This window comes from Mytilus galloprovincialis, chromosome 6 (assembly GCF_965363235.1).
Source record: "Mytilus galloprovincialis chromosome 6, xbMytGall1.hap1.1, whole genome shotgun sequence".
NCBI lineage: Eukaryota > Metazoa > Mollusca > Bivalvia > Mytilida > Mytilidae > Mytilus > Mytilus galloprovincialis.
The window spans coordinates 54,898,525-54,911,296 of NC_134843.1; the positions used below are offsets into that span (position 1 = coordinate 54,898,525).

The window sequence follows — 12,772 nt, forward strand, 5'->3', positions numbered from 1 at the left end:
ACTGTTCAGAGTTAGACATGTCACTTGTTCATTCTTGGAAGCCTTCATATTCCCCGTCCAACGATGGGAACTCTTTATGGTTGTGTTGACTATAAATGCTTGTATGGTAATTCTGTCGTTTATCTGTACAAGTGGTTGCATTTCCTCTCCTTTCCCAACAAACAAACTAACGAAACGCTACTAGTCTGCTTTCTCTGGAGCTCATCCTCAATGGCGCTTATACGTCAGGAAACTTACATGTATACTAATAATGATTGTTTCAAGAACAACGATGTATGGACGAACTATTCTAAATTCGTCAATATCAGTTATGCATGACTAAAATATAAGTTTTATTACAACTACTGTATTACTTATTTGGATTAATGACGGCTATCATGTTAAACATTGCACAAATATTATCATAGAATTAAAAAAAAAATGTACAAAAATCCTCAAAAAAAATAATGCCTTAGCTTAGATAATTGGTATTCTTTTCATAAAAAGTTCGTGTAAATGATTGTCAAATGAATTTAATTATGTAAGAATGAACTGTTAAAAAGAAACTAAAAAAAAAAATCATGCATGTTGTATGCTGTATTTTTTTTCAATTAAAAACTTTAAAATTGCGATAGTTTTATGAGCATTTAAACACAGCCAGATTTGAATACAAGTTAAGAAATTCCGGTAAAGTCAATGATATCAAACAGATGTGCTTGGTATATCAAATTGGGTAATATTGCATTTAGTTTTTATTAAAGATTAAAACTACTATTTTTTACTTCATATTTGAATCTTTACGCCAATTGCCGCTAAGAAAGTAATAAAAAATTGTTTCCTTTTATTTTTATACACTTTTGGAATTACGAATCTGAATTTTATTTTCAATTAATTTACACAATTTAATTATTGTATCTTTATTCTCATCGTGTATTAAATCTTAGTGTATTAAATACAGCATACTCTTTCTAATCCTTTCTGTCAAGTTATCCGTTCCAAATAACAACATTCATACCTGTGTACGCTTGAACTCACACCTGCAGCTAAATAGCTACAAGGTAAACGAATTGACCTCAAGCCGGGAAATATACAATGACCTTTACAAAATAATATACACACTCTGCTCACACATTAGTTGCATTGAAATGATTATCAAAACAATAACGGTAAACAGAAATGAAATATTTTCAGTTCAATATCAGTAAAAATGTTCAATAAATATTTTATGAAAACAAATCTCAACAATAATTAATAAAATTTATTCGAAAACATTTACTAGAGATAATTTTATAGGAATTTAATTCAATCTATACAAAACGGTATATGCATATTCATTTTCGTTCATTCTTATATTGTGGTTAATAACTACGACCATTCGTCAGCTGTGCGCTTTTAATTACTTTTATTTTTGATAAGCTATAAAAGTTAAACAGATTTTATTTTTTCCCAGAATTCAACACATCGGGCTAAAGCGTCACGACCCACTCGAGAATTCAACCAAAAAGTTACAAATACTAATTTTCTCCGTTATTAGAAGGAATATAAATTTAAAACTTTGCAAATGTGTTTTTTATGTTAAGATGAACATAATTAGATGATAAGTAAAAAATCGCGGAATTTCCCTTTAAATTAATTTAAGTGCTAATTCCGCAAAAATAAAATATGTACTCAAGCACTGCTTATCATTTCACCATTTGTATAAGAGCATCGTAAATTCATCTAAAGTCCATATGCACCAATCCTAATTACATTATGTACTCAAGCAGAAAAAATCTATATAAGTGCTATATGTACTGCTCATCAACACGATTTGTGTACTAGAGCATCATAAATTCATCCAAGTGCCATATAATGCACTTACCCTTGAGTACATAATGCATCAAATAAATTTAACTAAGTGCCATTTGCACTGCTAATCAAAGCACCATATGGACCAGAGCATCATAAATTCATTTGAGTGCCATATAAATCTATCTAACGTTCATAATGTACAAAAAAATGTATGCAAGTTTCTTATGCACGATTGAATCCTGTTTGTTTGCTTTTTTTTAATACAGATATGTTTTAATAAGCCAATTACAATAAAACAAAAAGAAGAGCTAGACTTGGTAAATTATTTCGTAACTCAGTACTGTTATCAGTATTTAATTGCCTATAATAATTCGCTATGGTTAGAGTAGTTAAATATTTCTATCTGAATTGTTTTCATGAACCTTAATAGAATTGTCTGCTTGGCCGTTACAATTAATGTACAATGCAGACATTATTTAACAAGCTTGACCATCACAAACTCAAACCTAGATGCATCATACATTATTTTAACGATCATTCGGGCAGAATGTTAATGGATATTTGGATATCCCATATCTCTTGTTTTTCTAATATTGTTTTTTCATATTTTCAATGGACAAACTACTTTTTCTTAAATATCACGTTTTTTATAACTGTTCAAAATGGTTCTTAAATTTATTTTGTAGTAGCTCAATCAGAAACTTTGCAAAAATTGAAGTATTTGTAAAAATATATATATTTCGGATAGTGAATGATCAGGTAACGTTTTTTTAATGATGGCGAAAAGCATCGTGAAACATCAATTGCGGCTTATTCGTTATTGCAAAATTACATGAAAAAGATCATTCTTTAAATTATACTTGTACTTTGTATTGCTGAAAATACGTTATATTTCGGCGCAGGCGGGTCAAAGAGTACAATTCACGAATAACATCAAACATTTCATATATTTGTAATGAATTACTTTTAAAATTACCCTTAAGTACTGGTATATGAATTAAAACACATCGCCACCTTTAGGTGTATATTTATGTCTTTTGAAAAATCACGAATTATAATTGTAATTGTGAAATTTTTATATCGCAATCCTTCTTTAATCGCCGAAATATGAAGACAGAATATTCAATTGAGTATAGTATTTCTTGATCGGTGATTATCTGTCCATATAAGTTTAGTGTTTATGGTTCCCTGCTAAAACTACTGATCATGGTCAATGTTACGTTATCACAATGGTTATGGTTACTCTGTATTTCTTGGAAACCTGTTTTATGGTTATTAAGCTTTATTGTTAGTCTTTTATTTTTGTCTTGGTTCTTTTATATGTTTTGGAGTTTATATCTACTTTAGTTAGAGATAGATTATGCATAATATATGCGTGTTTAGTTATTAACAGGAAAAGAATGGCAACATTGAAGGTGAAACAAAGGTAAAACTGTTGATTGACTGATTCAATCCATATAAACTCATTAAAATAGAGGAGAAAACGATGATTTATATATCTTTTTTTACTATCATATGAAATTAAACTTATCTAGAAATATCCGATTGAATGAGTTCGCTATCTATTTATTTCCATATGAATATTTAAAACGGTTACTGCTATATGACTGTCGCAGTCAACTCTTTAGTCAATTGGAGGGCGACTAGAATAGAACACACACGAACAAATGATACATATTATCGAGCCCATGCCTTCTACGTTATTTATTTTAGATTTTATATAACTATGTACTATATTTTGTATGTTTTTTTTTGGTTATAAATCAAATACTAGTATGAGAAGTTGAGTCAAATCGGAAAACATAAATTGTACAGCCATTGCCCTTTTAAACATCTACGATCAACAATATTTCCCTGTTTTTAGATTTCGGATTTAACTGGCCTATTATAACACGTTTGTATCATGTTGATCAGGTTGAGAGACATGAACGGAGAAGCTTTAATATAACAATAATCAAACAATACTATATATATGTCGTCCTTTCATTATAACTTACAAAGAATTGTAAAGATAAACATCAACAACTTACAATGTATCTTTTAACAAATAAGTAAATGTCGAATACGACACAAACAGTTTAAATAGAGAACGTGATTTGAGGTGTGTGCTATTGAATATTTTCCTTCAAAGATAATGGTAGTTTACAAACATCACTTAACATTTATTTTAAAGTGAAAACAGGTAAGAACTTACAACTTTTCTAAAATAAATCATGACTGTAAACGTGATGTTTAATGCAAATGTGATTCATTTTTTAGCTGTTTTTATTTTAGGGGAATTGTAAGTACTTATCAATACCACAATATTTAGCAGATTAAAACATAATTGACAATTAATCTGATCAAACCAACACTTAGCCTTAGTAGTGAAGAAAGATATTTACAAGGAGTAGCTTGTACATGCATAAATTAGCCGAAGTTGATATAAAATGCTGGTTGTATTCCCGTATTCAGATTTGTGTTAACGGGAATATAAACAGCATATTATATTAACTTTTACTCATTTATACAAGTTTGTCTTTTGTTTAAAATATTTTTCGTATATAGAAAAAAAAAACTTTTCAAAATGGCCGCACGGCATAATGTACTTTTTGCGTTGTACATATAATAAAGAACATTGTTTACCAACGGATCAATTTAAAACTATTTTGCAAATAATAATATCATGTGGTTACGATTTAAATAACTCAAGGTTATGAATTATTTATTATCCTTAAGCATTGATGATAAACAATTCAACAATTGGAAGTACATGTATGTCTGTAAAAGGCTGATCATTTTTCATATGAGTCATGTTGACCATTGTTTTCAGTGTTGTATAATAAGTATGAAATACAATCAAATAATACCTAATATACCCATCCCTGATAAAAAAAAATTGTAAAGAAAGACAGACAACATTTGTGTGTTTAGAATTAAGTAATATCAAATATCACACACATGATTTAAGCAGAAAATTATCAAACGATTTCAGAATTGTATATCATACAATTAAATTTTCTGTTATTGAATATCATCGATCAACGATTTAAAACGTAATAAGTAAATTCGAGCAAGGACGTTTATGTCACCTGACGATTGTAAATTTGTGGATTTAAACTTAAATGAATGAACTAATCGACTACAAATATATTTGTGTTTTGATATCAGTTGCTTCAATGTACTAAAAAAGTGTAGTAATGGTAGATAACAAACATCACTTTACATTTATATCAATGGGTGTACAGGTAGGAACTTACAACTATTTTGAAATCAATCTTGGCCGGAATTATAATTAATGAAAACGCAATTAAATCAATGCAAGATAACAGTAAAGATCATATTATAAGGAGTTGGCTTTTTAAGATAAATTCATGGTTACCGCTATCGTGGATTGTACTATCGCAGTACACAATCAGTCTAGTGATGTGCAATTTGATTGGTTAGACTGTTTATTTAAACTTGCTGATTTATTGCATTATTCAAAATATTTGAATAAATACCAAATATTTGTGTTTTAGATTATCTTTTTCAACTAAGTTTCGTAAGGGTTAGTTACTCTTTAAATATAAAAACATACTCGACTGATAGGATAAGAGCATGATTGAATCTTCATTTTGGCAAATTATAAGAAAATTCTATCCAAGAAAACCTATACCGATGACCTATCTTAAACAAATGATATCTAGAAAACAAATATTCCAAAAGGTACAGTGTAGACTTTGATCAAATGGCCTGTATCAATTATTGAACATTTTCAGAGAATTCCGGTACAAAAAACCTTACAAAGTTACTCCCATATATAATCCCATCTTTAAAATATTCATAGATTGCACAATCCTTGCTATAGTTTATATGTTGATCTAGTTAGTCTTTTCACATCAACAATCTTTTTGTAAAGGAGACCATTGTTTTATTACCAAGTTTATTTCAACATGAATAAATATCTGCTGTGTCAAAATACTGTTTGTAATTACCATTTACTCCTACGATATTAGTTTTCTTATATTTTCACTATATATAAAATACAAAGATGGGGTATGATTGCCAATAAGACAACTATCCACTAAATGACAAATAAAGTTTATACAGGCAATTATTGTTAACAAAACTATACAATACAATACAATATGCTTTATTTTAAAAAGACTCTGTCACATTGACATGTGAAACAAGAGGTAGATGCATACACAATACAATCACATACAATTAAAGACATAAATAAAACAACTTAGAAATGGAATATTTAGAAAAATTTACTTTACTTTGTATTATAGTATTTTAGTTAACTTTGAAATGAATAAAGATACATTTTTAAGTACAGTAATATTAACTAATGACAGTAGTCCTTTAATTTTTGCTTCACTTGGATATTTCACGTAATACTCTGGAATGTGCAGATTTTTAATATTTTTTTACTAATATAGAATTGCATTCAAATAATGGTAAAAATTGCCAATTGCAGTTAAACGCATATTATATGTCCTCTCGTCTTTTGGAACATTATACCATCTACCCAGATCTATTGGAATTTTTACATTGCAGCATCTTAATTTTGAAATACACTCGCGTTCGATTTGTGATAATTTCACAAGATAGTTTTCTAAGCCAAAGATTGTTTTAAAAAGTCCATGAAGTTCTCCTCTGGATGAGTTGTTAATTTGACTATGCCAATATACGATAAACAAATATTACAATCACCACTGAACTTCAAATTATCAATGTGTCGTGGTTAACCCTGTCTGTGATCGCTCAACCCTTCAGTAACCTATAACAGTGGTGTGACAGTGTAACATTACAATCAGTTAAAAAAAGGTTGAACTCATCAGATGGATACAATTTTAATTTATATTACAAATCATAGAGTGGTTGTGAACGGGTTATCATATATCTCAAAAACAAAAGACACTAAGTACAGATCTGAGTGTACTCATAGTTACTGACAGCTAGTTCAAAGTCAATAACAACTAATGAAAAAAGTGATGTATAAAAGACTAAAATATCAATCAGTACACATCCAACATTTAATTAATTTAGTGTGAAGACATCATTAACAGTCAGATTATACATGCACTTGTGCTATGCCAATTCATAGGAGTCGACAGATTGTAGAAATACATATATGTGTAATATCTAGAAAACATTTAATTACATAATTACTTTAGACCCGTCGAAATTGCATTTGATTGATAAATTCAACAACACTATATACCGTTATCTTGATAATATTTTTTAGTTGAATAATCAAGAATTTTCTCAATATACTGCTGAAATTTAGCCCAAATAACTTTCTTAAAATTAATCAAATTCAAACGGTAATAACTGTCCTTTTCTAGAATTAGATATTTCGGTTATAAACGATAAACTCCACACTAAAATGTACGACGAAAGGAACGATTTTTTTATCCTCATTGTTAATTTTCCACTTTTAGATGGTGATGCTCCTCTGGCACCATCTTAATGTGTTTAAATTTCGCAGCTCGTTCGTTATTCCCGTGTCTGTTATCACGTTTTTGATTTTAACGAACGTAATCTGTGTATTACCGGTAAATCAGTAAACCAAGGATATCGTTACCATAAATTACTTAAAACCTTTACTAATTTTTTTAGAGATATAAATATATGGTTTTGGAAGTTTGGTTGTACCTGTATAAAACTTATTTCAAACGGGATAGTACATCCTTATTTTTACCGCAATGTTGTTAACCATGACCAGAAATTTAGAAATTATCCTGAAAAATTATCGCACCTTTAAATAAACTTATTCTAAAAGGTTACCATGTCAACACTGTAATAAGATCATTGAATACTGTTTTTATTGATATAAATATTGATTTTGTAATTAGTAAATTTAAAGCAAACTAAATATAACTAGTATGTTATATACATATACAGATTCTACAATCTGTCGATACCTGTATCTTGGCATTGCACAAGGTCATGTTTTTCTATGACTGTTTATGACGTCTTCATACTAAATCCATTGGATGTGGGATGTGTACGGATTGATAATTAAGTCATAGATGCATGATTTTTTTATTAGTTGTTGGTGGCTCTGAACTAGCTTTCAGATAACTGCGAGTACTCTCAGATCTGTTCCTATTGTCTTTTTGTTGTTGGGATGTATAAGTACCCGGCCACGTCCACTTGTAATTTTGTCCATTTGATGAGTTATGCCTTTTCCAACTGATTTTTATAGTTCGTTCTTATGTTGAACTGTTATACCACTGTCCCAGGTTAGGGGAGGGTTTAGATCCCACTAACATGTTTCAACCCATTATGTATGTATGTGCCTGTCCCAAGTCGAGAGCCAGTTATTCGGTGATTGTCGTTTGTTGATGTGTTACATATTTCTTTTTCGCTCATTTTTTATATAAATAAGGTTGTTAGTTTTATCGTCTGATTTTTTTTGCATTGTCATTTCGGGGCCTTTTATAGCTGAATATGCGGTATAGACTTTGCTCATTGTTTAAGGCCGTACGGTAACCTATAGTTAATTTCTGTGTTATTTAGGTCTCTTGTGGACAGTTATCTCATTGGCAATCATACCAAATTTTCTTTATTATATTTACACCATTCATTCACATCCTTGTTGATCGTACGTTACACCATCACCCTATTCCCTCGTTACCATATACACCATAGCACCATACACCTTCTACCATTGCACCATATGCCTACACCATTACACCACACACGGGTTTTTTTCTCTTATTTTACCCCAACCAAGGGCTTTAGCTGTTCACCTAAGTTTGAATAAAGTAAATGAACTTAATTATAGGTAACCGAACGGCCTTCAACGATGAGAAAAACTCTTACCGTAAATAATGCTATTTTAAAGTACATTTGTATTGCTTAATGTCGAATACAATAGCTAAACAAAGTAATTATTAAATTATTGGCAATAAAGGAGTTTACCGGCCATAATATGAAATGTGATTATATCAGTTTAACATTTCTAATTGATATTGATAAAAGAGGAGCGTCAAACACCAATGAGACATGACAATGCCATTTCAAAACAAGTAAAAAAAAACAACACAACACAAAATACAACATAGAAAACCAAAAACTTTACAATACGAACCATCAAACAAAACTGAGGGTACTCAGGAAGGGTAAGCATTTTGTGCTCCACATGTGGCACCCGTCATGTTACTTTATTTTAACAAAATTTAGTTGATAAATCTTATTCGGTATGTTACATTATAAGGGAAAAGGGTAAGTGACTGTGTAACGACAATTTGAACATAACCGTTGTCATCTGTAAAACGGACATTTCATAAAGTTTGACGTGTTTAACCAGTTATGGCGTCCGTAAAAGTTACGAAGTGACGATTTCAACTTTCTTACTGGGAAATCTTTGTTTGATAGATACCTTTTGATTGTCATTCCTATATCAAGGAAAAATAAGATAGGAATTACAAGCCCTAGATTATCGTATCAACTATGAGATATATACTCCGTCGGCAGGTGTCGCTGGAATGCGGCTACATAAAAATATACAATTGGAAAGCTGAAATCATCACTCTAGTCGTAAACAATTGTTTTCAATCAATCGCATTTATCAATTTCTAGACGAAAGTCTTGATAACAGGCAGACTTAACTTAATCTGTTAGCTAGCTTATCTCAAGTTCGATAGGATAGATGTTTCCATCAAATGTTGAGCTTTTTAGAAGAGCAGATAATCAGCTTTATAGCGGAAAGTTAAAATAATGGACACTCCTAAGAATTACCTGTATAAAGTCAGTCTCATATGAATAAAGCAACTAGTCGGCAAAGAGAGGGCACACTTTGTTCCCATGGGAATGCCGATTGTTCGTCCCTCCCTTAGAAAAGAACCTTGCACGTATACCTACGTAGGACGTTTTGTTTTATGAAACAAAGTAGGACTTTTTAGTTTATCTTTTAGTTCAAATGGTGAAAATTTGACGTTTATAATGTTATACTATTACAATATGAAAGAGTTTTAGATTGTACTTACTCTACAAGATATTTGGATTTTGTTTAGTATTCACATCTGAATCACGCCACATGTATTATAGTTTGGTTCGCAAGCCCGGCTTTGAATGTTGATTAAGTACATATTGATAATCTAGAAAGAGGTTTTGTGGAACTTGGAAGACCCAGTAATATACTGTTGTTACCAAGGACACTAAATGTATAGTTAAGGTATCAAATACAGTATGACGGAAGAGCCAGTTCTTCATCTTTGGCTTAAATTCCAAAGGAACATAGACAATTTCTTATCCATGATTTTCTCCTTGCTAAATGTTGTGGGGATATATGTTGAGTTTATAAAAAAAAACCTGATACGGAGTGTTTATAAAAAAACATATAATGTATATGGTTATACTCAAGTATACTGCTGACTTGGTTAATAAAGAAACAGTTGTCAAAGAGGTACAACTATATCCAGTCCAGAAAGATTTTCAATTCATATGCTAGAGAAAGCAACACTTGACTTTTGTCGGGTTATGTCACAATATTTAAAGCAAAGCCATATTGTTTTTAGTTTATTTGTTTTATTTTTCTATAAATACATATGATTCATCATTACAAAATTTGATATGATGTTTTCTTTACTTCATTGTTTTGTTTGCTTTTCAGTTATTAAATCAAAATGAAGAATAGAAGATTGTTCTTTATTGTACTTGTTGTTTGTGCTAAACTAGTGAATACATCATGTCCGTCGACTTGTAGTTGTAGTAACTTAACATTAGGGTTTCATGTATACTGTTATTCCAAATCCTTTGAACGTATTCCAGACTTACCAAATGATACGTACTACATGTAAGTATATAGAGTTGATTGTGTTAGAATTTTTTACGTCAAATTTCATATTTATAATACTAAGTAAGCAATATACAATATTGCAAAAAAACAAAGAAATAAAACGATATTTTTTGCAAATCTATTTATTAACATTTGGAATCAGAAGAACGCATATTGGAAATAAAAAAAATACTTTGACATTGTTAATTAAACACAAAATCTGCCGATCTTTTCAATAGTTATATATTTGATATAAAAAAAAAATTTCAATCAACTTTCTTTGTTTAAGGAATTTTGCTAACAACAGAATACATGACATTGATGTTCATTTTTGTAAAGAGATGCCACTTTTACAAACCATGTAAGTAAATATTAAAATTTTGCACTAAATCAGTATAGAATGATTGTTCCAATAATATTATGCACTATATCGTTTAAAAAAAAATTTAATTTGACAAATTGTTCTGCACTTATTTTGATAAGAACAAAAAACAAGAAGACTAAAATGACAAAAAATTTTAAATAAAATTCCAAATCTTAGATAGGAACAGATATTATGAAAAATGAGGTTCAATAAATAAACTCTAATCGATTAAACCATCTCTACAGATTTTGAAAGTTAAGATTAGTTGCTCTCGGGCGACAATGGACTGGCAGTTCGTGACAAGTTAAGATATGTCAATGCATATAATTATAAAGTAGAAAAAATGGGTTATCCGCAAAATGAACATATGTGTGAAGTGATGGTCAACCACATCGTGAAGCTCGAAAAAATGACCAAATTTCCATGCTTTTTTTCACCATGCAAGATAAAACCGTTCTACACGTCATTTAGTGTTCACAAAGTGAGAGGGTTAGCGCTACAGGTTAAATCCACCATTTTCTATATTTGAAAATGCCTGTACCAAGTCCGGAATATGACAGTTTTTGTCCAATCGTTTTTTATGTGTTTTGTTATTTGATTTTGGCATGTAATTATGGACTTTCCGATTAGATTTTCCTCGAAGATCAGTATTTTTGTGATTTTACTTTTTACATAATTACTTCAATGTAGTGACTGATAAATCAACGTAAGCATTGCTGTAAAAGAAAGACAGAAACATCGAAAGATATAATATTAATAGACATAGGTATATTTACTCAAGACATTTTAGCAAAGATTGACTTGAAGGTATCATATCCATTTTTGTTGTTGTTGAAATATCTTCTTTCTTTTGAACATTATCACCAGCTACATCTACAACAATTTGATAGAAGAAATCCCGAATGAAACCTTTAAAGACTGTCACCAGTTAATCACACTGTAAGTATATTACATAAAAAACGATACAAAATAATATATGCATATTTTCAGATGTTATTTTCATTTTTCTTCAGTTTACTATATTCTTTTGTTAAAGTGGAGAGAATACTAGAAAAAAACTAAAAGTACCGAACTTCAAGAAAAATTCAAAACAAGTTCCCTTAAAAAATTTAAAGACCTCAAACATCAATGTAAAACAACTTTTGTATATATATGGTACATACATTTCCTCATGTGGAATTGAAAATGTAAGTTGATTCAAATTGTGTAGCTAGCTTAACCTCTCACTTGTATAAAAGTATATTTAAATAATTAGTATGACAACTATGGAACAAATAAAGTAACAAAAATTAATAATACGAATTATAAGACATAAGACCATAGCACAGTTACACACTGGCGGGTCTATAAATACCATGGCACGTCGGAACGATGTTACACACAAGGACAAAACTTTAACGGTGTTAAGCTTATACAGACAATTAAAAGAACACTATTATATGTTTAACCTCAATAAAGAGGATACGTCACAAGCTAGAATCCATAATTCGGGGGCACCGTATATAAAATTAAGAATGTATAATTGGAATATACCAAAGAGTCAACAACCAGACCAGAGAGCAGAAAAGAGCTGAAGACCACCAATGAGTCTCCATCACAGCAAATTTAACGAGTTCTTTGCTGTCACTTTAAGATACATTGGCGATATCAGGTCACCTAATAAACGAGACTTAAATAAAGTAATTCAAAACTTTTATTTATTACAAATTTACTGACCTTTACAATGGTCGGTATCTCAACTCATTAGAAACATATTTTCGCAGTTCTAGATCGTTTGATACATGTAAAGTCGTCTGATCTGTAATTTTTCCGATTGTGACTTATTTTCCGATTAAAACAGTTTATCGCATCATGTATTAGCATATCGCGCGATTCTTACCATA

At 30.1% G+C, this 12,772-nt stretch overlaps 1 protein-coding gene across 1 annotated transcript in view; it reads left to right on the forward strand.

The window, feature by feature from the left end:
• LOC143079903 (uncharacterized) overlaps positions 1 to 12,772 on the forward strand; it is a 270,874-nt gene that overhangs the window by 83,497 nt on the left and 174,605 nt on the right. Inside the window, exon 4 of the mRNA XM_076255530.1 lies at positions 11,757 to 11,828. Coding sequence (XP_076111645.1) covers positions 11,757 to 11,828 — 72 coding nt within the window. The remainder of the gene's footprint in view (positions 1 to 11,756; positions 11,829 to 12,772) is intronic.